Source organism: Genypterus blacodes, unplaced genomic scaffold (assembly GCF_046128005.1).
Source record: "Genypterus blacodes isolate CSIRO-AG114 ecotype Tasmania unplaced genomic scaffold, CSIRO-AGI_Gbla_v1 ptg000070l_1, whole genome shotgun sequence".
NCBI lineage: Eukaryota > Metazoa > Chordata > Actinopteri > Ophidiiformes > Ophidiidae > Genypterus > Genypterus blacodes.
In genome coordinates this window covers 4,448,751-4,474,840 of record NW_027466880.1, presented here as the reverse complement: position 1 = coordinate 4,474,840, position 26,090 = coordinate 4,448,751, and the positions used below count along the sequence as shown (strand labels likewise).

At 44.9% G+C, this 26,090-nt stretch overlaps 2 protein-coding genes across 4 annotated transcripts in view; both read right to left on the bottom strand.

Moving 5' to 3' along the window:
* Positions 1-118: 118 nt before the first annotated feature.
* Positions 119-2,488, bottom strand: LOC143005353 (cyclic AMP-dependent transcription factor ATF-1-like). The gene is made up of 2 exons (XM_076156744.1): positions 2,169-2,488; positions 119-1,422 (listed from the first exon to the last, which is right to left on the bottom strand). Exons 1-2 carry the CDS (start codon positions 2,459-2,461, stop codon positions 1,278-1,280), a joined length of 438 nt encoding a protein of 145 aa, XP_076012859.1. The 5' UTR covers positions 2,462-2,488; the 3' UTR covers positions 119-1,277.
* Positions 2,489-6,166: 3,678 nt separating this feature from the next.
* Positions 6,167-26,090, bottom strand: part of arhgap46a (Rho GTPase activating protein 46a) — a 28,531-nt gene continuing 8,607 nt past the window's right edge. The window contains exons 2-10 of one of the 3 annotated variants that reach the window (XM_076156461.1): positions 23,985-24,488; positions 14,554-16,060; positions 11,939-12,599; positions 11,580-11,672; positions 9,318-9,391; positions 8,830-9,029; positions 8,102-8,193; positions 7,845-8,014; positions 6,167-7,675 (exon numbers count right to left, since the gene is read on the bottom strand). In XM_076156461.1, coding sequence (XP_076012576.1) covers positions 7,481-7,675; positions 7,845-8,014; positions 8,102-8,193; positions 8,830-9,029; positions 9,318-9,391; positions 11,580-11,672; positions 11,939-12,599; positions 14,554-16,060; positions 23,985-24,488 — 3,496 coding nt within the window. In that variant the 3' untranslated portion in view covers positions 6,167-7,480. Of the gene's footprint in view, positions 7,676-7,844; positions 8,015-8,101; positions 8,194-8,829; positions 9,030-9,317; positions 9,392-11,579; positions 11,673-11,938; positions 12,600-14,553; positions 16,061-17,046; positions 17,253-23,984; positions 24,489-26,090 lie in introns of those variants that run through there. The other 2 variants (XM_076156462.1, XM_076156463.1) reach the window with 2 other exon arrangements.

The window sequence follows — 26,090 nt, the reverse complement described above, 5'->3', positions numbered from 1 at the left end:
CTATCATGGGAGAATGATTTTGTTCATTGTGTTGGCAGTTTTACATATGATGAAAATGTGGGGAAAAAATTTTTAAGGAATCCTTAAAAAATCTGGGATTAGGGCCCAAAATGTGCTTTTTAAAATAGTGGGATGTTAAAATTCTGAGAGGACTTCTTTGCTCTTTGACTTTGCTCTGGATGACAAATGAAACAATGACCATGGGAGAGCATTTGGAGGACAGACGTGTGGCAGTGATAATATAATAAAAGGAGAGCAGTCCATGAACATTTCCACAGTGAGGCCATCATTGTCCATCATAGACCCACCCACTCAAGACAGGGAGACTTGTAAATGTTATCATCGTATGACAAGACACTGATAAAGATTACATGCATTCAGGGTAGTGGCCACAGAATACACACAGAGTTTACAAGTAAGAATTTACTGCGAAGCAGACAGCTCACACACATCTGAGCAGCTCTGGTTAGATGAAGACGAGTGGCATTAGACATGAAAATAACAGGTGGTGTATGAACAAAGCTGTGTAAAATTCTCCTACACAAACAAACACATTAACACAGGAAAAGTGGTGCAGTATATGGCTTATATCAACTGGATAGCTTATCATTTATTTTCCTGCCAGTGAAGTTGCAAAATAAAGGTTGAATATTTAAGCGAACACGGGACTCCCAATAGGCGAGAAAGGACACAGCACGTTCGAAATCAATATCAACAATCTGACACATGTCCCCCAAGGAAACTGAACAAATGGAGTGTATTCCACTCTATTCAAAATTTGGGATGTTACTAAATGTAAAAAATAATATAGAATTACATTTATGAAAGCTAGAGCTGACTTACGTCCCTTCTGGCTGTGTGGCCTGGTGGAAACTACTGCGTGGACTCAACTCTAATTAGCAGAATGAGCAGCAGCTGAATTGGACCTCGTCTTATTAATAATAACAGCCTTTGAGGTAAGAAATGGAGAAGTAGCCCCATCGTGTGGACAAACCGTGAACTGCTCATTATTCAAACGGCAGAAGTTAGTTCCAAATAATTTAATAATAATTAATAATTTAAAATGAGCAATTGATCGTTTCACACTGCAAACATCAACGTTACTCATCTAAATCATAAAATAGAACTTTAATTTGTTTTCCATTAATGATAAAAACACGAGTGGGGATTATAAAAATGTTTTGTTTTTTTTTAAATCTGGCGTGAAGGACAATTTCAGCAACAGTAACATCTCATACACAGTTTGTTATTCATAGTCAATCTCCTCCATCTCCAGCTCATTCTGTTTTAACACAGAAAAAGCCCTTTAATGCGCCCACTTCTTCTATCAGGGTCTTGTTTTGGTTCTCCAGAGCTGCCACACGCTCTTCCAAGCCTTTCACATACTCCTTCTTCATCTGTCGGCATTTACGGGACGCAAATCTGAGGGAGGGAGACAGATATGTGGTCAGTCAACAAAAGGTGATTTAGAATATGGATTTACAGCAAGTTGAAACAGTCGAAATAGTGAAATGCACCTTTAAAGACAAGCTTTGTTGCCTAAATACGAGAGACGACACGTCATCAGGCAGCGCCTTTTAGGTTAGTTGAGCGGCGGACATACAGCTGAGCTTCTGTATTTGTTCTGGCTCTCAACCCAAGTGTGACGTTTACGTTACGCGTGTTCTGCTTTGTCCTTATATGATACATTAGCAGGCGGACATCCGGGTTTGGTCACATTGACGTGTACGAAACCCGAGTAACAGTGAGGTTGTGAGTGTTTGATTGTCATCTTCTTCTACGCTCTGCATGCTACCTCGTCCAAGAAACATGGGGCCAAACTGTCACAATGTGTACTTCCTACGGGGCATCACCTGTCTGCTCAAGACTACACACTAGACATGCAATCATACAAAACATTTGTATAAATAGAGCTAAGAGCAATTTCAGTTCAGCCTAACAACTATAAGGAATGATGTCCAAAGATGCAAAAATAAAATAGTCACTTATGTGAATTGAGTAATGAGTTTGTCTTCATTTGCAAATAGTTAGATAATAGCAGAAGTTATTATTTCAGATTTTGACTTCTAATAGTTCCGTTGTATCCATGTTTGACTTTTATGTATTCTCTGCCGATTATCTCTGAACATTAAACAGTTCTGATTTGATTGTTTTGATCGTAAACCAACTTGTTGTTTTCCCGCATGATCTCCCTCTTCTTCGTTGGATGATCAGTCTCGCTGTCCCTCGTCTGGCCCAGACGGCTAATGGTCTCCGCCGCGGACTCCGTGTGATGTGGAGAGGCTGCTGGGGGAACACCCCTGTTCTCTGCGGCCACATTCCCGTCCCCTCGCCTGACCTTTCTCCTCTTTGTGTCCGCTGTCTCCCCGTTCTCGTTGTATCTCTTGTCCTCTCTCCAGTCGTTGGTGAGCTGCCAGTAATAAGAATAATCCTCTTCCTCGTTATTCCTCTTGGCAAACATGTTGGCTCTGCTTTGGTATCAGATACATTAACAGGCTCACTTGTGGCTGCAGGTTTAAACTACAGCATTATGACGTAACTTTTCGGAGATGCTTATGGTTGCTATGGTGTCGGTCGTACAGCTGTAAGTCTGACGTCAACTCGGGGAGGCACTGGTGAGGAGTTGGATGTAGAATATTGATGGTGTAACAATTCACATATCATTTCCATAAGTTTCATAAACATAATGACTTGTAGTGTCGCACTGTTCTACACACTGTTTACAGTGCATGTGTGTGTTGGTTTGCTCTGCTCCCTTTCTCTCTGCCAACAGTGTTCGAGTCCCGCTGCCTGCTCCCTCCCCGGAACAGGAATAAGATAAAGCAACCGACGTTTTAATCATTTAATATAAAGTTGTTTGTCAAATCAATCAACGCTCTTCGCTGTGTGTTGCCTCTTTGGATTGATGTGTGTAAGAACAGCAATGTGTCATATTCAAGCTGGACCATGGAGGGCGCTCTCCTTCACAATCAGCCCATTCATTCCATCGCGTCAACAACTATGACTAAACCCGTGATAGTATCATTTGTTTTCCAAAGAATGAGGAGACTGAAGAAAGTAATGTTTGAAGTCATCATAAAGATTCTCTGGCAAACTTTGTAAACACACTGAATAACAGCAGCACATTACATTACAGTGTGTCTCTTCAGCAGGGGTGTCAATCAAACGGGGACACACACACACACACGATATAAAACAACACGGGACGGCTGATCGGTTTGGGGGGGGGGGTATAAAAACCTTCATTTCTGGGCTTGAAAGTCGGCAAATCGGCGGGTAAACTCGGCGCTGCAAACGTATAGTTTTTGCGCTATATACCGTCGGGACAGCGCTGATAAACATTTGATATGATCTCCCGGGCCAAATATAATTACACTGCGGGACAAATTTAAGTTTGACGCCCTGCTCTACAGTGTGATTACAACTCTATTAGAGGACTCTTCCATCACTTCACTTTGTGAAACCAAGCAATGCATTAGTGCACATTTATTTCAAATCTGATATTATTAATCTGATATTACAAGTCTGATATGTATATATTCATACATATACTGTATACTGTATGTTTATGTGAGGAGTAAATATGAATAGAAACATTGCAGATGTTGAAGAACATCATAGACTGAAGATCTAAAGGTCTCTGGTTCGCTTCTGTGTTTTGGCAATTGGCAGTGAGTTTCCGAAGGTATTTCACGACACAAAGACTTCAAATTCAAAACTCATAAAAAAGAGTACGAGTTTACAAGTTAAGTGCAGCACAGTTTGAAATGGGACAACAACAGAAGATTCCTTTGCTTTTCTATTCCTTCAGTTGTTCACATACACTTCCGTTTATACTGGAATGTGCAGGATCATTTCAGACAAAACCATTCTGCAGTTGTCTGGGCTTGCAAAACAAAACTCTCTTTCTGTCTGGGTTATGATCCACTCATAAAGCAATAGAGCAAGCAAATGACACAGGTGCCTATAGGCCTCTATACCCTCAAAGTACTGTATCTTTGCTCTGCTACTCTAACCCATGCACCACAAGACAACTGAACCATCAAGACACATAATGTGAGATGCATGGAGAGGCACCAAGGCAACAATCAATACCTGTGGTCTTCTTTTCTTTCGTTTCTCTGCAGTGTTCATTGGGAACAGGTCTGAGTAGAACTTCCTTTGTACAAAAGAAATACAAAACACAATAAAGATTCAGTTGAGATGGCTAAATTTGGCCCCCAAATCCAGTTTGGCTCCATTGAGATTGAAATCTTCCAATCCAACTGCTTGTGCTTTACAGAGACACTTTAAACCTTTAAACTGTTGTGTGTGCTCTTTACTGAACTCAGTAACTTCATTCGTGGACTTGTGGATCCACAGTGTGGTTTTTGGAATTGATAAAAAAAAGTTTTTATTTGATCTGTAAACATGAAAAACTGTCTTTCCTTTGGGTCAATCCCTGACCTCAGCTCAGCCAGGCTCTTCTCCACCTGCTGCTGGTTGTCCTGTACCTGACTGAGGTTCCTCAGTGATCACAAAGCTGTAGGACGAGTAGCATCATCTGCCTGTGAGATCCAGCCTGAGCAGCATCAGTAAGGTCTCTCTGCAGGCTCCACTTCTCCTTGTTGAGCTCTTCCTCAGCCTGTGTCCTGCCTCTGCTCAGTGAGAGCTTTGTTTCCATCAGCATCAGTCTCTCCAAGGTCTCGATCCTGGCTTGTTGCCCTGATGATCTCCATCTGTGACTCTGTGTGATCTGGAGTGACTGATGTGGGAACATGTCTGGTTCTTCTCAGCTGTCACTTTCTTGTCACTTCTTCTGATCATTCTCCTCTTTGTGATCTTCATGACGTAGAATTGCGGCGTCACAGGGGTTAAAGTCTCTAACATCAATGGTGGGATCCCACAACGCCTGCGCTTGCGCTGCAGTGGACAGATATGAATGTCTTTCACTGACAAGTCAAAGTCATCCATGGATGAGTCCATGAGACATGTCTCATCCATGTCCATTGTTTCAATGTCCTCGTTATATTCCAGGTTATCTGTCCAGTCGTTCGTGTGCTTCCAGTAGAAAGAATCATCCTCTTCTTCATTGTTTCTCTTGTTAAACATGGTTGCTCAGTATCAGTTAGATTGTTAGGCTCACTCATGGTCGCAGCTAATCAATTATAGCTGTATAACATCACGTTCTCCTTCCTCCTCTTCTTCGTCATCGATGGTTTTTGTGGTTTGTGATCCAGTTTGACGTCAAAAACCATCGCACTATTTACACACAATAAGCGCTCTTTAATACTACGGCGTCAACTAAGCGGCGTCAAACAAATGTACTACTGTGGACTCGATATAACTCAGCAATGCTTTAGTTCATATTGATTTCAAATTTTTATTTATGCATTTATGTTAATCTAAAAGTCAAGTCAAGTTTATTTGTATAGCCCAATATCACATACAATGTCTCAAAGTATTTTACAGAATACAGATTTACATATTGAACGATTTCACCAAATGATAAATAACTGACGTCATTGTCAATAAGAAACGCACGGTTTAAATGTAAATATAGAAACATGGGTAAATGTTGACACCAAATAGGTTTCAATTGGAACTGTCCGGTACAACAATGACGTGCTCGGGTATGTTTTACAAACTATCTGGAATCTTGAGTCATATTATTATTATCATTATCTTTTAGCGTGTGCCGGCATTACTTGACATTGTGTGTAATGTTTATGTGCTATGACACAGAGCGCGAGACAGCACGCAGGGTTAAGCTTTGCGAAAGAAGATAATCTAGTGTTATTTTTATTTACAGCAAATACTAATGAATATAAACTTAATTTTCAACTCAAAAACTAATCCAAAATGAAAACATACCGTAGATGAGCCTCTGGTGGTCAAAAACAGAAACGCATTGTCGTTGTGAGCCGGAACAGCTGCATTGGGAGAGCAGTCCCGGGTTTTGGCAGGCCGAAGCGAATGTTCAGTGTTTGTAAGTTTTAGCTTGAGATGGGACAGAAAGAGTTTGCGACACGTTCATAAACGAATCGAAGTTTTGCTTTAAGTATTTAAAATGCTGTGTCAAGCTGTTGTGTTGTGTAAATGTTCTTTGGCACTTCAATATATTTTGCTCTTCCATTTCATTGAGTTTGAGGCAGAATAGTGAAAGAGAAACCCAAGCCAGCCAACCTACAATTGAACAAACCTTTAATTGAGGACAGTCATTCCATATTATAACAAAAAGGTATGCAAACACACATGTAACACACACGCACACATACACACACACATCGATAGTGGTTTGAATCGTCCTATTTTCAAAATGTGGGCCGTTACAGCAGAGAACAGTAATTACAAAAACACACTTTATTGCTCTTTTAGGCAACAACAAACTCCACCCTGACCCTGGATCATCATTAGAATATCCTCAGAGAGTTAATACTATTTACACAATGGATTTATCTACACTGGCAAAGCCTAAGAGGTTGAACATCATCTACAGTCTGAGAATGATTGATAGTTAGTCCTCTCTCTGCTAAGGGGATTGTGGTATTATCTTAAGGGAGCCCGTGTAAATGTGTCGCATCCACCCGTTTTTAAGACCTGAGCCAAAAACATACAGACCATAAACAGAGAAGAACACAATCTCAGCCTGAAAGACTTCTCAAAGATAAAAGAAATGATCAGTTGAATAACCAAGCTTGCACGTTATAGTTACTACCCAACTACATACACACTTAGTACACTCGCTCATCTCTATTAAGGGTTCTGAGTTGGAAAATCAAAGCAACTCCATGTATGCGTGTGTTTTGAACTCGTCATGATCGTCATTCCACACATCATTCCAGTTTGTGCTTTGAAACAGGCTTTGCACTCCATACAAATAAACAAAGAGGTCTGTCAAATGAAATATGAGACGACCACAACAGGCAGTTATCAATACAACTATTGACAACGGCACAGGCAAGCTACTTAATAAGACAATAATAAGAATATGACAATTCAATTTCTGTACAGGATTAAAGAATGTTATGTCTCGGTCTCACGCGCACACACATGCACACATACACACACACACACACACACACACACACACACACACACACACGGATGAAACCAGAGAGCCAGACTAAAAGGGGGCAACACACCTGACTTTAGTTGCTATAAATAAGGTGGCTAACCTCTGTTGTATTCATGTGTGAATCCGTTTCACTACTGTTAGAATTTCACGTTGTACAGTAAAGTTCTGGTACGACTCATTCAGTAAGAAATTAGAGAAAATCTGATTTCCCATGCAGCGGTTAGAAAACACACAAAGTCACTTAGGAGTCTGAAGCCAGCGAGGCCTCAGGTGATGTGATTGGACTCTGGGTAAGACAGTAACATTGCAGGGCTGCTGTGTCCCGTGTTCAGCATCCTCCTCCTCCTGTTGTCAGGGTTTCCAGTGTGCTCTTAAAGGAGACAGTGTTTCAGTTGAGCGAATGCCGCAGGTGCTCTCTGTGCTTTACACCACGCCTTCGACGAAACTGGTGTCCAGGTGAACGATGAGCATTCTCAGGAACGCCATCTCCTTCCGCGTGTTCTCAAAGATGATGCGCGGGTCGTCAGACTGGCAGCGGAGGCAGTTGGGGGCCATCACCATGGCCAGGTTGTTCACATCCATCTTGGTTATGGCGACATTGGAAGGCTGAGCAAACACCTGGAGGCAGGAAGGCGCAAGTTACTGACATTTGACCTGCACTATTAGCAAGTTATTAATAGATCTTTATTCATTTTTACATTTGTGTCTATTATGTGGAATTATTTTTTTTACAGGTACTATAGATAATACCTAGTTTACATCAATTCTCTCTCAGTGTGGTTGTTACCTGCAGGAAGTGGATGAAGTAGCAGAGCACCAGCCGGCTGAGCTCCGGCAGAGACTGCACCACTGCGATGGCTGCCACCGGGTCATCACAGTTACTGACGCACTGCTTGTAGAAGTTCATGGGTATGAGAGGCTCCTCAAGCTCTCGATACCACAGCTTCATCAGCGAAGCTGCCCCAGACAGAAAGGCTCTTAATACACATGCACAAACACACACACACACACAACAATGAATCAAACTAATCCATTCTGCCTCACCAGGAACATTGGGATCGGAGAGATTCTCTGGGATCCTCCACTGGTCCACCTGGAGCTTCAGCGCATTCACTTCATCAATATCTCCAGGCACTCTGTGGACAGGACAGTTATTAACACACACAGCCACTAGAGGGAGCCCTACACCCATAGATGAACAATTCGAAGAAATCTAGCAAATCCTATGAAATATGGCTTCAAATGTGACCTAGGGACTTTGAAAATACCAAGAAATACCAACATTTCCTTGAAACACAACAAAAACAGAATATGTCCAAACAACACAGTGCTCAGAAGTGTCCCTGCTCAGGAGGCATCGGGATCTTCTGTGTGTACATTTGGTGTAAAGAAACAACATCTTACAGATTTAATTTGCAGTATAAACTCTTGTACGTCACCTTGCTGTAAGGCTCCCATGTGCTTGTAAGCCAGAGCCAAAGCACAATGAAGTAACGTAAACACATATTATGAAGTGTCAAATCAGACTAGCTGGTGTGAGGAGCACAGCAGGCCATGTTTGTTCTCTCTGTCCTGTTTACTGCACACAGAGAAACTTGCTCTGAAATGCAATTACATAGGGGACCACACACATTGGTATATACACAGTACACATACAACACAGCACACGTACACACACAGACCCTTTCAAGTTTCTGACTCCTTGACTCCACCTCTACAATTCATGTGACTGAAGTGGAGCCCTGTAATTGGCTGAGGTGGGTGCGTCGTACCTGAAGATTCCCTCTGTCTGAGCCCCGCCCAGTGCCAGGACATACTGGGAAAGCTGGACCTGGACCCAGGGTAGTTTCCTGTCCGGGAAGAGCTCGCTCTGCCTCTCCATCACCTCCTCCAGGGAACTGCCAAACAGCGAGGGAGTGACGATGGCCCGCCTACTGTGGTCGATCTCCTCCAAGGTGGGCTTGCGGAGCCCCTGGGTTGGTGGGGAGAGGATGAGAGGGGAACAGTTACTACCTGAACACGCCATGGGGCTGGGATATTAATCGCGGTTGAGTTTGCAGCTGTTTGAATGTGTGTTTACATCTGGAGCGCACTATGACTGAGCCTGTGTTTATGCATCTACCTGTGACTGTGTCAGCGTGTCTGTAATTATGCCTCTCCGTGTGATGGCGGCTGGGATGACTCAGTAGTGAATCACAGGTTTTGTACCGATGTGTCACGTGCAGATGGAATAATCTGGCTGATCAAACGAGCAGCTTACCTTTTTGCCACCTGTGATTGCCACCTTCTGCAGTTTCCTATAGCAGAACTTTGCATATGTGCTGATGGGCAGGCCTGTTGGGTAAGAAGAGAGGCAAATGAAACAATGCCTCAAGAAACAATACGCACTCTTGCCATACCCTTATGTAAAACCCTTAAGCTTCAGGCATTACTACTGAACATACAACATAATACAAGCTTCACATTCTTTCCCACAAACAGGAGAGGCAGCGCTTTCCCACAGATGTCACACAGAGTACGGCAGGCAGTGGTAATTGGACAGACGCGTTGATGGTGCGATTCTGGCATATGGGGGGATTAGAACAGGCACTGCTAAACTGTCAAGCTGAGGGAAGATTTACTGCTGTTGAACCAAAGCTTTAGCGGCAGAATCCAGCCTGCACATGCACTTCCTGGTGATTCATCAGCGCACACAGACTTAAAGGCCACCACAGAGAATGAGACTCCACAGGCTCCCTGTCTGTCTGCTACCTGCCTCGTGTGTCTGCTGGAGCTCCACATCCATTTCAGAGCTGGACTGCATTAGAGGAACTAGATGTTTTTGGAGGTGGCATATAATTTGACGCGATCTACAGTAAAGCTAGATCGCTTTCTCTGAAAAATGTACATTTCAGTTTCTCAAACAAAAGGCAACGAGACAACCTGCACTGTCTGGGTCCCTGTCTGCACTCACATAAAGGAATGATCCCCATCCCCTTTTGTTGCTGTGGTAACAGGGCGTTTACACCAAACACTCTCAGGTCTCGCAGGGTCTATTCCTACTCCTTGAGTCTCCACTGTATCAGGTACCCAAACTACTGCCAGATGGTGAAACTCTGCGTTGGGACTTGAAAACACTTCAAAACACTGACCGCCCCCCCTAAACACAAAATGCCTTCAAAGCAAAGACCTTACATTAATAGCAAACAGGTGACTCCCATGCATGTACACTACTGCCATTCATTTGAACCAGTTTGACTACAAGAAGACGAACTACGTAGAGAGTTCAGACCAATAATATGCCCTTGATCTTTGTTGCTTGATCTGCCCCTGAAAGGTTCACTTACTGGTGAAAAGCACAAGTGCAGACACTTGCTCCACAGTGAGAAAGGGTTTCAAAGCAACCCGTGGTGTATGTTTACACCAGGTTAGGTGTAAACAACAACCAGGCAACCAATGCCCCGGAGAAATCATAGATCATTATGAGCTTGTGTGTACTGTACCAGGCTGAAAATGCCATGACCCCCGTCAACACGTCCTCACACAGAGCCATTAAAGGACGCAGAGACAACTTCAGCCTCATCTTGGTTATTATTTATGAGGTGAGTCTAAGCGCATGCAAGCACAGGCTGGAGCCACATGGGCCCCGGGCCACGGGCCCTGAGGAGTTGGATTGGAAGCCCTGGCCAGACCAGGTCTCATCTGACAAGAGCACTTCAGTTCCCACACACATTCCCACCCCAGCAGCTCACAGCTGCTCAGACAGACTGTGCAGTGTTCCAGCTCTTCAATACATTAAGTGGGAAAAAAGCCTCATCAGGCGGTTTTTGTGATACATGTTTCTAGTAATTGGCCCTCACTAATAATAGTGTCACAAGACAGAAGGCCATAAGAAGATGAAGAGTGAGTCAGAACTCTGAACAGGGCTTTCTCTTTTACCTCTTAGTCATTTGGTGTTGCTCAGCACAAAGCTCTGTGTCTGACTCACTAACTACGATGTCTGAGGCCACCGCAGTGGTTTTCTGCAGGGTGATGATTGGGTTCCTCTCAGGTGACATCATCACAACGAGCAATGTGGGCTCCCGTAATGAGAACACGTGACAATGAGTAGGTATCCTTTAAAGGCTGCCTGACATGAGATGTTAGACTGGCAAGAGGGAACGCTGACATTCTTCACAGAGCTGTCCTTTGTGTTTACAGGGAGCCCTCTGAAATTCTCATCCTACATAGTTTTTTCAGCCCCACTTTCTGTGAAATCTATTCTTTGTGTCTGCACGAACACCAGCATCTGACAAACTGCATAGCACGGAACTTTCCATCCCACTCTGAGCGCTCATTCTACTGGGAGCGCTATGCTTGATTTGTATCGCTTACAGGCTAAAAACAGCTCCTCAGTAGGAAAACATATCGGTGCTCCCTTGACTACCTTCTTTATGCTCTGTCAAAGAGATAATCTTGAACAAATGTGAATTACAGACGAGCTAGAATCCCTACAGCAATATTAAACAGAGTGAGGAGTAAACATAAGAGCAAAGGCTTTTACCTTCTTCCTCCTCTGTGTTCTGTTTTCGTTTCTTTCTGGACTTTGAATTCTTCTTGAGCTTTAGCTCCTGTTGTTCCATTATGAACTGAGTCACTGTGGAAAACACAAGATACACCTTTAATCTCTCAAATAAACACTAAAGCTATCATCCCTAAATCATCACTACCTAAATAAAACAAGCAGAAACAAAACTGTGCTAATCATGGCCATATTAAAGAGGTAATGTTAAATTACAATGGGACAACAAAACCAGGAAGGCAGGATATGATGAGGATGAAGAGTCCTGGCTCACATAGAAGACGATTGATGACATTGAGACAACAAAACAGGGAGGGACAGAAGAAAGAAAGGTAACCCACCCTGTTGCTCAGTCTCAGACTCACATTTCTTGTCGCTGGTGGGCTCTGTGTGTCTCTGGATGTAGCCCTCCAGGTAGCAGCGGAACTTGGGTGAGGGAGCGAAGAAGGCCATACTAACAGCCATCAACTCCCAGCCCGCCGCCAAACTTCTGGGGCTGGCATTGCCCGTTGTCTGCCTGACCAGCTGTACGTACAGCTCGTCCCTCAGTCCCGGCATGTCCCAGCACTTTGTAATGATGAGCAGGGCACAATGGCGACGGTCCAGACGGGAAGGCCTGTCCCCCATGTAGGCCTGCACCAGCTTGAACATCTCACAGGCCTCTTTCCTGACAGCTCGGTTGCTGGTGACGAGCATGGGTTTTTTGATGGATCCGCGGTTCCACGATAGCATGTTAGCGATGGAGACGCGGCGGCGAAACAGGCCTTGTGTGTGCATGTTAAGGTGCTTGCTCGCCCAGTCCTCCATGCCCATGTCTGGAGGTGGGGGCTGCCGCAGTGTGGCGTAGGAGAGCTGGTAGGAGGAAACTCTCGGCCTCCCTCCTGTCCCATCATTTCCCTCTCTGTTGTCCTGGACAGCAGGGCGGTGGGGGCCCAGTGAGGCGGTCCGCCCATCCACCGTACCCTTCTTCCTACTCTCCGCCTGCAACTTTAGGGTGCCAGCCTGCAGGGGAACAAGGGCAAAGGGGTGGATAGGTAGGACAGAGAAGAAAATGTGTTAAAAAGAGAAGGGAGGGGTAAGAGTGCAGCAAAGTACAAACTGTGTGTGTGTACAGCTGCACTGTCACAGTGAGAGCTGGACTGCCTTTTGTTCTGCAGTGCTAAGGCTAAGGGGGCATAGTTGCAGGATTGGCATACTCATTTCCTAATGCCAGACAATAAACCTTCCATAAATCCAGAGGAACCCGGGCAGCAGCAGGTGAATACATACAGCAGCAGGACACAGCTATTTTCCACAGAGGATTCCTCTGTGATCCCTATCATGGAGTTTATGGCCATAAGGAGCACCACATCTCCCTTTACACGCAGGGCCAGTAACTCTGCAAACAGCCAGCAACAACATGAGACCAGAAAGGGAATCAAAGCTCATATTTACTCACTGAACATAAAATATACCGACGTATTTTCAATGAAGCTCTGATGTCATGTGGAGCGAGAGAGTGCCAGACAAGCTGGATTTTAGATTTTGGGTTACTCCAACAAACTCTTAGCGGAGCTCTGCGGTTGAGCTCTGTGGTTGAGCTTTGGCAGTGTGTCTATACAGCTGTATAGCACTTTTACAATTGGTTGTTTTTCCAACGGGTGACAGAGGTCACTTTCATAAAGTCCCTTAAACAGATAGCTTACAGAGATCATAGTTTAGTCTCGCTGTGTGCAGACTAGAGCAACAAGTGTCCTCAATATTTGAAGGCAAACATCATAATCCCCATCATCATCATTTTAATACACCCTTTGAAGAAGAGGAATGATGAAATATGGAACAAGCAGGATGTATAATTCCACATGGTCCTGCTGTGCAAGACAATCTGTATGTGTACGTGTGTGTGAACGATATAACAGCATGTCTGAGGAACATTCCAGGACAGACTTAGGGGGCCCACATGGTGCTCCTTGGCTGTATTATGTTCTTGCTACAGTAGTGGTACCCATAACCCTCAGGACTGCTCTGCCTCCCCTCCCACCTCCCCCTCCCCCTCCTCTCCCTCCCAGCCAAGCCTGGGCCATATGGGCCACAGCGGTCTTCCTTCCTGACTGAGGGAAGCCATGTCCTGAATCTCTGCAGCCTGGTATGGCCGGGCACTGAACTGGCACCCGAGTATACAGCACCTGCAGAGCTGAGCAGATGGACGGTGCTAAGAAGATGACAGGTAACGCTGCGACTGTGGCCTTCAGTCAGTTTGTTCGCTAACGTCCCGGGGCCAGTTACTCGCTGAAGATTTCACATTACAGAGATTACATTTTCTTTCCGCAGAATCCAAGTTTCATCCGTGCCGTTGTAGTGGAAGCATGGAACTGGTGTATGTCCACTGTAACATAGTGAGGATTGGAGCTGCCCACTTTCTGGCACTTACATAGCTAATTTGTCTTGTCTAACAGTTCCCTTGACCTAGGTTCTGTGCCCAAATTCTGGACAGGAAGTAAGATTTTAACTGAATGAGGTTTACTTCAGTGATGTGCTGTGTAAGAGATATATACTCTACATATGGAAAACTAAACCATACCTATTGTGTTGTCAGGGATAAAATATTTTTCCCTACAGTCATGAGGACTTTTTCTGTAAAACGATCCATTCCATTCTTCTTAATGTTCTCAGAGGACCAGGCAGACAATACAAAAGCAGCAGCTAAACTCTTCCATAATATGCAGACAGACGCTCAGGCAGAACTGAGTCTCATTTTACACGGCGAGACTTAATTTTTTCCTAATCTGATGGTGAATCTGAAGAGACACCAGGAATCGGAGGACCTTTAGTCAAACGATACGAAATCAGCTCTAAGCTAAACAGACTACATAATAAAACACAGTTGATCTCTTAATCAAGCAGGAAATTGCTGTAATATGACATTAGCCATAAGGTATTATGTTATATTATGTGCATGCGCAGGATTCAAAGTTACCTGTGAGGGAGGTCCTGGGGTCTCTGGTATGGACAGGCTGGCCTGGCTAGTGACGCTCATCTCTAGGGTGTCCACCTTCTCAAAGGTCCTCTTCTGCCTCCCTGGTATTTCCAGCGGGGACAATGCAGGATTTCCTTGATAACTGGCCCGACCGAGTGAACGGGCAGTCTCACCAAGGTCTTCTCGTGAAGCACACCTGCCCGCTGACCCTGCTCCTCCTCCATACCACCTGAGTGAACCTGCGGGGGAGCATGTTCTTGGTAAGACTCCCCGTACCCCAACCTCTGGCTCCAGCCCTGCTCTGACCTCCCTCATTGTGTTGGAACGACTCACCACCTCCCTCATCTCGGCCATCAACCTCTCATTGAGGGCACACAGCTCCCCGCTGCTGCCTACTGAACCCGGCCTGCCACCTACACCACCACCAGCTCCTACCCTCCTCCTGCTCTTCCTCCTCAGGCTTGGCGAAGGGCCAGTGGAGTAACCAGAGTCCTGATAGTTTGCTGTGGCCTGTGGCGTCGAATTGGGAAAGTCTTGTGAGGCCTGGCTGCTCTGTCTGCTGTGTCGCGCTTCCATTGCACGCTGCACAGTGGCCTCCAGGGCCCGCCAGCTCTGCTTCTTGTCCAGTGTACTTGGCCCTGGGGTCCCTGGCTCTTTGTCCCTCGGCTGTCCTCGGGATTGGGGCAGAGAGTGGGCCTGATGCTGGGGATGAGGCTGGGCCTGATGCTGGGGATGAGGCTGGGGATGAGGCTGGGGATGAGGCTGTGGATGAGGCTGTGGATGAGGCAGAGGCTGGGTCATGACAGGGTCCTGTCTGGAGGTAGGGGAGGGGCTACGTGTGGGGACGGGAGAGCTTGATAGAAGTCCCTGTTTAGGGTCCACGTTGATCATATGTTTAATGCACTCCAGGCCAGCTGGACTGTAGTCTGAGGCAGAGGGGTTCCTCTTGTGTCTAGTGCCTGGGTGAGAGGGACCAGGATGCTGGAGGAGCCTGGGCTTCTGGAGGCTATGGGTGGGTGTCAGGCGAGACAGAGGTGGCCCGTTGTAGAGGTGTGCCCCCTCTACCTCCATGTCCATTGGGGGTTCATCATATATGGGACAGTCTAAAACTGGCTCATCATAAATGGGAGGCGTGCAGCCGTATTGGGGGGAGACAGGGCGCGGTGTGCTTGTTTGTGACCTGTGCAGGAGTGGACTGGGATGGTTACTGTCTGATGTCACCAGACAGAAGCTGCCATTGCTGCCTTTTCTCAGGTGATGGGCTTGGCGTGTGTCAGCTGCCATCTTGCCGGAAGGGGCAGTTTTATATCCCTGAGTGGAGCTTACGTGTCCTCCTTGCATCTTGCTGACGGAGGGCTGAAGTGAGAAGGTGTTGGTTTTGCTGTTTGCACTATGGTGTGGGAGGTTCTGCGAGGCTGGACTGGGCTGGGTACGGCTCATGCTGTTCACTTTCACCAACATGGCCGCCTTAGAGCCTGGTGCCGGCTGCCATCTTTGAGAGGGATCTCTGAGCAAGACAAAACATGGAGCAGGATGAGATGTGAGATCATTTAAAGAAATAACATAAAGTCATAAAACAAAAGAACCATTGTCATCAAATACAAGTATGGTCAAGCATCAAGCTCTCCCCTATATTTCATCTACTTTAGAAAGTTGAGGGCTAGGAAAATGAGCAGGAATCCATAAATTCTTCTACGAACATTTCATTGACCTTCAGACACTTTGCTCCATTTTTAGTCTGGCAGGCCACAATAGTCTGTTCTGTCAAACCCATGGGACAATCACTCCAGTGTGCTGTCCAAAGCATGGATCTAAAAATACAGAGTCAAAGAACACTACACATCTCTGTGAAACCATACCATAATTCCTCACAACATCTGTGGCTGAGAGGTTTGGAAGACATACACACAGTTGAAAAAAGTAATTGGTGTTGTTTGCTGCTTTGTGCCTGTGAAGTAGTACGTGTAGATTTTAGTAGTAGACAATAGACTTTTGTAAAAGTGTCCTATCAGAAGCAGCTGCACATTTGGAAGGCGATACAGTAGGCTCCAAGGAAATAACGTTGATGTGAAAGAAGTCAGAATTGCAGTAGTTCACAGCTCAGAAGATTGACATTGGGGTTCAAAGGTTAATTATTTTCCTTTAGGGTTGAGTGGCTGGGCCAACTTCAAACCCGACGGCTCAAAGCTAATCCCAGCAGCATTGAACAGTCTGCCATCAATCCGGTCACGTTGGTCTGTTCTGCCCTGTACTCTCTAGGTCACCCCATAATCTTTCACTGTAATCGGGACTTGTCATTCCTCCAATGATCAAAAACTTGTCCTTTTAAACCACAGTGTCTCTAAAGCAGACATTGTTTGAACACAGCGGGCAGCTAGCCTGGGCAGGGCAGGACATGTGACGCAGCACAGAGAACAGAAGGCCGACGTATTCAAATAATCAAAGGTCAAACTGCTTTTACGACTGAAGGTAAAATAAGCTTGCGACACTTACCTTCTCTCCCTCCAACAACTCCCCTTAACATTCGGTGAGGTAATTACGCGGGTCAAAGTCAACCACCTTCTCTCTTTTTAAATCCAAACATGAACACAGATTAATGTACAAACACAGCTTGTTTTCAAAGGCTTCCTTTTTCCAAGACCACTACAACTCAGTAGAGAGTCGGGCTGTAAGGGCAGGAAGAGGACGCAGAGGAGGGGGGAAGGAGGCGGAGTGACCCCCCGCCCACTCCTCCCCACACTGCTGTAGAACAATACAGAAACAATTCCCCTGAGGTCCTCAGGCCCAACGGCCAACTTCCTTTCAGTCCTTGAAGCTACTCCTCAGCGTTCGGCCTCTTTTGACACCCACAGTCTCAGGAGTGAGTCACACCACCTCTGTGGTTTGAATATAAACAGGCGGTCATCTTCAAACAGTCCCACAGATATGCAATCCTGGCCCTACAAACAGCTGTGTCTCAGCCACCTGGCATAGCACCAAGACGCTGCCACAGCCCCTGTTCCAAAGCCCCAACCTCAGTGCCACCGGAGCACAGAAAGACCAAACAAACCAGTTTACTGCCTAACACATCCACAGACAGACACGTGTGAAGACAAGGGGCTGTGATGATTCCATTCCCCCACAAAACCACCAGCGTTTATTTGTTAAAAGGAGTGTGAGGGTGTGTGATTACATGGAGGAGGGTGAGGGTGCTTGATAAGTGTCACCTGTAAACATAAGAAGCTGCTGTTGTGCCCTCTGTAACGGTGTGGTGTTCTCACTCTGGTCTTGTCAAGGGACAGTGAGGAGGAGGGGGGGGGGGGGGGGACACACACATCTTAACACCAACTCTAGGCAAATGCTAGAAAATAACTCCATCCTTAATGCCTGATGCAAAGCTGATTGGTTACCTCGAAGGGAAAACTTATATATGGATGTGGTTTCAAATAATTGAACAGACAAAGATGATAATGGACCACACACAAATGCAAATAAATCACATTTCACATTTGTTATCCATGAACAAATCAAAGTTTGTTGTAAATGAAACAATCTTGTCGCGCTCAAGTGAAAAACATAAACTCGTCCTCTGTGTTCTTGGTGGGTGGGTGGGTGGTTGATGTACTTTATGAGGATTGACCCCAAGAAAGAAGTGACTGCTACTTCCTGTTCGAAGAGGGCCACTGGAGGTTTGGGAACGGGGTTTCCCTTAAAATAATACAAACAGGAAATGCCTAATGCAATGTTCACACACGCAAGGGGGAAATCATACTTATAAGGGGCTTATATATGGCTTCACAAAAAGTGTCTTTACGCATTGGGAATTTATCTTTCTGGAATCAAGCCTCTCAATAAGGTGAGACACATGTTTTGCGATACGTCAGTGAGAATTAGCCGTCATTATTATTCCTGCCTGTCCATACTCGTAAATGATCGCTCTTATTATATACAGTATATATCTATATATATAAATATATATATATATCCTTAATAAAATAGATATTTAATAAAATCATACAGCCCGTCTTGTAATCCGTGACACTAACCACATTTAGAGGCCTGTGAGGAACACTGCTCAAATCCCAGCCCTGGGAGAAAGGGATTTTGTGAGCCTTTGTCTCGGTTGTTTGCATGTCATTGTTCCTGTCAAGGTCTATTATGTTCACCCCTCCTGCATTGTCTGGTGAATGTTAGCAGAGAGTTTGGTGTGAGGATCATCATAATCAAATGGGTAATGGCAGCAAACTCCAATAGTAAGGCTGCATACGGTCTTCAATCTCTATCCTGAGCCTCCAATCTCTCCCCACAGAGGCAAACTGGAAAAAGTATGATAACAAACAGTTATCAAAGGATCAAAAGAGAAGCAAAGACAGCGTAATGGTGAGGGAAAAAAGACGAAGGGGGAAACAAACGGTGGGGAAAGAGAAAAGAGCTTGAGACAGAGGAGAGGAGAGGCAGAGAGCATGTGTAAATGAGAAGGGGTATGGATTAGTCGTGGGAGAGTGCAGCAAGGGAATGAGCAGGAATGCTGGCATTCCTTAGGGATCATTCAGGGGCCTCTGAGGTAGTGTGGGGAGCCTCACACAATGCATGGCTGTGCCATCGTCACGGAGATGCCTCCCTCAAAGACAGCAATGGTGTGTGGAGAGAGAGAGAAGAGAGAGCGATCTTCACCGTCTAAATCAGTCGGGTAAACAGACTCTTATGCAACTGACACGGACTGCAACTTCACCCCAATGCTACTGCTGTATGATAAACAACAAAAGTTGTTTAAGAAGGGTGTGTTACATGCTAACCGCCTGCCTTTGAGGTGATTATTGAATGTTAGTGGAAGGAGGGGTCACAGCTTTATAACAGGGGGTAAGATGGGACATTACCACTGGTAGAGTAAATACGTAGTATGGTAATGGTTATATGGCATATTAATAATATGTACATATTTTGCTGTTTGCAAGGCAATCGTCTCTAGTTCAGCCATCTACGCTTACACACGCACACACAAACCCTCATTCAGAACATGAAAGTGGCGTGTGAGTACTTTAGGAAGATACAGAAAATGAAGATAAAATGAAGTTAGAGGCCCTTGGGAAACCAAAACTTTGATTGACCCAAAGGTCAGCAAATCGACTTAATGGTCAGCAAAATTCAATAAGTCTTAGCAGCTCTGGTGTCTCACACCCAAGAAGACATTCTCAGATAGCTATATCACCATTCTGAATATTCATGTGGTCAGATCTCATTGACTGACTGAACATACTATAGGTTATATTCTGTTAGCAGATGTTCCTGCTTGGCATTAGTAGTTGGAAAAGACATCAGCTGACTCACTTTTGCGGATGGGGATATGGATTTGGAAGTTCTTAAATAAACCCCATCTGAATAGTGGAGTCTGAAAAACATGGTTTATTATTAACATTGGCTGGACAGAAAGAGGAAATGAGGTTGAAGGTCGGGCTTCTGCTACACAAACACCTCAGAGCAAAGCCCAACAGAATCAGTGTGTTCTGCATAGAGGAAGGAAGTCGAAAAGACAAAGCGGATTCGTGGAGGAAAATGCAGCAAACACTATGCCAGTGCTCAAATGAGCATCAAACCCTTTTACTTTTGGACAATCTACAATAAAGCAGATCAAGGATCAGCATTAAAGAATATCAATTTAAGGTCAAAAAGCTGGAAGCAAGAGACACCGCCAAAGGCAGCTGTCCTGCAACAGCTGAAGTGACACGCCTCCCCTCAATGAGCCAAGATGTCTACCAGCTGTACATGTCTGTGGCTCCCATAGACCCACCCTGTGAGAAGTGCCAGTGCAGGGCTTCAGTATGGCCACTGGGATAGGACAGGCCCAACTTAGAAACCAGTGTGCCCCTGATTTTGAGAGTGTGTCTAGAGAGAGAGAGAGAGAGAGAGAGAGAGAGAGAGAGAGAGAGAGAGAGAGAGAGAGAGAGAGAGAGAGAGAGAGAGAGAGAGAGAGAGAGAGAGAGAGAGAGAGAGAGAGAGAGAGAGAGAGAGAGAGAGAGAGAGAGAGAGAGATACTCTTTTCAGTCTAATGCTCTCTACCTCCCCATCTTAGATATCTCAGAAAACATGACATAGTAATGTATTGACTGAAGCATGACAGCACTGAAAGCCATCCTCTGTACACTGCGATGTCACATGTTCACATGAGGTGCAATTGGTTCTGCATGATACAGACAGAGTGACTATTCCATCACACCAAAGCACCAGAAAGGATAACATTCGAATTTGAATAGTATTGAAAAATGGTAGCTAAAATAAAACAAAGGAAGTTTTGAATACACCGCATCACTAAGACCCATAAAACTGAAGCTCTGTAATCTAGTTCTTTAAGATGCTGCCAAGTTTGCATAAATGAGAGGGAGAGTGAAAAGTAGAACATGTCCTGAAACAGCGTACAGATAAAGAGAAACGAGGACATTGCCCAGCAAGCAGACAGAACACTTAGGTAAACAACTGGATCACAACTTTTTATATGTACCCAAAACACCACCCTAAACATGAGCTTACCACACCAGGAGTGTAGAGATAAAACAACTCTTAGTCTTTCAAGCGTGTGTAAAACTGTTGTGGTTACATCCTCTGAGTGGCAGGAGATGAAAGCACGGGAGGTTTGGGCTACCACTGTAAACATGGAGACAATGTGTGACTCGTTAAAAGCATGAAGCTATATCTACCCTATAAGACGCCTCCTCATTTCCTAAATAAACTGACCGGCAATTTCTCCTCCTGTGACTCAAGGTCTGTCACAGGCACATTAAAAATGACAAATAAACTTGAAACATGAAGGTGGCTCTTGTTTCACTTTTTGTGTTTAAAAAAAACTTTGCTTGAAAATTCCCCTAAATCTCGTTCCTCAAAACCTTCATCAACTTTGCATTTCTACATTTGAAGAATCTGGTCAACTCAAGATTGACAGAACACATTGGTGACATGAAGAAACCACATTTAGCTTGTCCCTGGTAATGTAGTATCTCTATAGGTGTTCCAAACCTGCCCCATGGAATCTAAAGCAAGTGAACAATCAAGAAAGGCGAGTTTTGAGTGTCTAATGTCAGCTTGACTGCCTGAGACGGAATGCAGTAGTTTACTGAAGCACTGCTATATCATTACTGGCATAATAAGAGGGTACATACTAGTCATCTGGTGTTCACTATGCAGCATACCTAAACTTCCTGCTCAGAGAAAGCTCTCAGTCCATCCTGGGGGACAAATGGGCTTAAGTAAGGACCTTTGTTCTGTTTAGTGGTCCATTATAGCCCCCAGGCCAACCCATAAGACAAAGGAGTGCTATGACCCTGATGTGAACCACTTGGGTTACTTCTGACTGGCTTTACACCACGCTGCCATGCATCCTCAACACACATTTAACATCCACTCAAACCCAGCATGTCTCCAGTAACATGAAAGCTGTAGGGGAGGAAGCCCACACACAGTGAACTTGGGCACGCCACGCACAGATCATATGTTCTCCATGGTGAAATGGAGAACATGGGAAACAATGCACCCATGAACATATACATAGATGTGAATAAAATTCAATGCGGATGAATGACTTTGTGTCATGTCATGTTCACTCCTGGAGACCAGGGTATTTTCATGATGAACTGGGCTCACAGTACCCAAAATTCCCAGGAAATGTGATAAGAACTTGTAAATGAGTAACACATTTGGCACTCAAGTCAACAAACACACTCCTGTGTCTACACGTACTTTAGGCAGGAGATTAAACAAATAATGATATGAGCTTCTGAAGACACAAAGAGACTGAAAGAGAAAGAAATCTGAATAAATCCAACATTGTTGAGAATAATACAGAGGGCGTGTTGCATGGAAACTCTATTATCTGTTATGACCCCTCCCTACATTTATTCAGAGCACAAAAATAAGAGGAAACTGGTTTTAGAGCTGGGATTGTCCCATCTCAACAAAGAATAGCCCTGTCTAAAAGGCATAACATGTCAAATGTTTCCTCTGAAGAAATAAAAGGGAAAAGCACATGGCAAAACTCTTAAATAGATTGTACTTTCAAGCCTGAAAAAGAGGAACCTTAAATATAGAAATACACCATCGAAACTGAAAAAAAAACAAGAAAGCCAGAAAATAGAATAATGGCTCAAAAAGCCCCTGAGATTTTCAGAATCTGTGTGGCACAAACGATTAACAACACTAAAACCACTGTGATCATTACAACTCTTTAATTCAGTCTCTCCATTGGCCAATAAGTGAAGACAAAGCATGTCTAAGCTTCTAACCTCGCGTTCAGATGTCTGATTTTGTTTACATCAATGTTAAGCTGTCACATTCTACCATCTCTGCACATTGTGTGGTGGTTTCTAATTACCTACTAAGGAAGTGTGGTGAGCATGCGAGGGGCCATATGGTTAAATCGAGTATCAAGCCTCTGTGGGCTGATGTCTGCTCTGCTTTCCTCTTAGAGCACAGCTGGCTATTGTTTTTGGGTTCTGGGAAAGGTTGAGTCACTAGAGCAGAGTGGGACCCTTTTGGGTGTTTTAAGGCTGCTCACACAGTCATGTAGTATCATTAAATATTTTGGGTGCCCAATTAGTTCCCCCTTCACCTTTACGTCATCCCAAGAGCTACAAGGGTCAGGAGAGAGACATCCAAGCGCAGGTTGGGTTGAGGAAAAGCGAGGAGGAACCAGCGTCACCACAGAAAGAGCCTCTAAAACATACCAGGGTCGCCCTGTTTAAAGGCAGTTGGAATGTAGTGGTTCTGCTTGTTATTAACCACAGAGAGCACTCTCTCACATGCCTCTCATGCATGCACATTTAAGCTCTCACCCATAAGAGGCGTTGCAGTCGTCCATGGCTTTTGGCTTAGGTTTGTTTAAGGGAAATTAATTCAGCAAAAGAGCAGAGCAGAGAAACACAGATAAACACCAACATGGACCCAATGGCTCTGTGCCAGGGGAAATAGAAGTGGCACGTCTGGAATCTGCCTTGTGGAGGGGGGCGGGGCGCTGTGGTTTGGACAAGGCAACAAGCACATGATGGGGTCTCTGAATGGCTTACTGTTAGGGGACACCCTGCACCAATATCCCAAGTGAGAGTAAAGGTTTGTGTGCTGTAATATGACTGGCCGTTCGCCCCATTTGGTTGCAATTTGCTGAAGTGCCTGAGCACAGTTCATGAGCAATAGTATGGAAATATGGGACATATGGAATGTTCAGACAAGTAGAAATGAAAATAACACAGCAGTTTGGGATCAGTGTGACTGGTCAAAAGTCAAACTAATCCTACAGGTTCATGTGGACTCAGCATTTGAAAGTCATTATGACTCACTATGCCACATGCTGGGATCACGTTTAGCCTGTTTTCTCCTGGTAATTTGATCCACTAATAATTAAGCACAATTCCCTTTCCAGACTTTCTGTAGCAGCTACTACTGTAGTGTAGATTCTTCATCAGTCTTACCTCTGTGGCTCTTTGCTACCATCCGTGCTGTGCTCAGTGCTGCTGCCGTCTCCCTGTGATCTGCGATCTGTGTCTAGGTCAGGGTTGGAAACCTCCTTCTCGTCGATCTCTTGGGCTATGGGGACAGGGAGATCTCTATCCTGCTCAGGGAGAGGGGAGCAGCGCCCCTGGCTTCCTACACTGCCCATGCTCCCTGTAGTCCCATGGTACTGCCGTTCCACACTCCCTTCAGCCCGTTTGGCCTCAGTGCAGCGCTTCATAGCTTGGAGCTGGGATAGGGGTACTATATCGGCTCCCTGGGGTCTGTGCCAGACTGTGCGGCGGCCAGTAGCATTGTAGTAGTAGAATCGGCCACTGTGCGGGTCGAACAGCTCCCACCACTGGTTGCCATCTGACTGGCGGACAGGAACGCCGGGTGGGGCATCCCAACCGCACTCACCCGTGGTCAGGTTCACAAACATACGTTCACGAGAGCGTGGCTCCAGGATCTCCACCCAATCTGAGCTGAATTACAGAAAAAAAAGAGAAAACATGCATAGCATTTTAGCCGTTAGCTGAAAATGACAACATATCATTTATCAACGGGATATGATGATGCATTAGATCACACCCAAATACTAATGAACTAGACAAGCTGTAAACAACTCACACTGTTTTACAGGCCGAGAAGCACGAAAGTGGCCACTTCTCCATATGGAGAGAGTGTGAATGTTTGTGTCCCCTACATCTATCCATCTGTACATGTGTGTCAGCACTGATGTCATCTCCTTGGTTAGGAGTGGGGGTTGCAAGAGTGTGTACGTGTGTGTGTGACAAATGAATTAGGAGACAGGTGCACAAACTCAGTAAGACATCAAGGACTGAATCAGCAGGTCCCAAAAGGAACACACACCTAGCTGGACAATCATCAATTAATAACAGCCTGCTCAGCACAATGCACACAGACAATAAAGCCAAGAGGGGAGGGACACAGAGACAGCAATAAGAATATTAGCATATTCTAAATGAATGTTAACATTATGAGAATGAGGTCGTCTACATTAAATCATAGTGATTAAATCATGGCGTAAAAAATAAGGAACCACAGTTGCTGGTACAATGTAAAGAATACAGGACATGCTATCCGTTATGTTGCCTTTCATCTATATCCTTAACTGTGCAAGCAAATCCATGTGGGATCATGAGCATTGGGTTAAGCCTGTCACACAGTCTTAACTTTAACTGATTACAACATCAAAGCAAAAGGGTAGTGCTAGGATAAAGCCTCAAAATATCCAATAAATCACAACGCCCCCTTCTCTTCTGTCCTAATGACCACATGAGGTTGTGGCAAAGACGAGCCCACCTGTTCCCCACACTCTTCAAGTCTACTACGTTTGAAAGTAAAGGTTCACTGGTAAGAACTCGTCATAGCTTTGAATCTTTTCCCGAGTTGACTCATTGCAGAAAGCTTATTTTTCCCCATCATGTTTGTTTGTGCCTCAGCAACCTGTGGTGATGAGAAAGGGAATCATGCCCAGAATGTCCACCAAACACCCATATGTACCGGTGTGGCACTGCCAAGTCAACCTTGTTGTGTCCCTGGCCTCTTAACAGACACAGAAATAGAACAGAATTAACACAGAGGAGATGGGTGCCAATCGAGTCTTCTTGGGTTACCTTTCACCTCCTGTGGCAGAAAAACATTATGTAAGCAAGATTTGCTTTAGAATTTAACTGAACAGCCCTAAGCAAATCTGATGTTCTTGTTCATCAGGTACAGGCCTCAGCTTGTACCTCTTTTTTCTGTTGCCAGATCCAGGTGCAAGCTCTCCATAGTATGATGTTATAGCCAGGTTAACACGGAGAGAACACAAAGGGAATATAACTCATGTTTCCCCGTGTTCTATGCTGGGAAGCCATCTGGTACAAACACTCACACACAAGCCGTGATCTTGGAATTGGTTAAACATAGTGGGTGGGACTGTATTGCTTTTTTAACCCGCCTGTGATAACAAGAAAGCAGGTAGGTTATCTTGCAAAAAAGACATTTATCTGAAAGGCAAAGGCATCTTAAGTGTAAAATCTGAAAATGGTCAAAAGTATTCATTTCTGAAGTGTTTTGCT

Coding starts and splice junctions, on each gene's coding strand:
- LOC143005353 (XM_076156744.1), bottom strand. CDS start 2,461: ATGTTTGCCAAGAGGAATAACGAGGAAGAGGATTATTCTTATTACTGG. Junction 1,423..2,168: donor ATCATGCGGGAAAACAACAA/GTTGGTTTACGA, acceptor TCCCTCCCTCAG/ATTTGCGTCCCGTAAATGCC.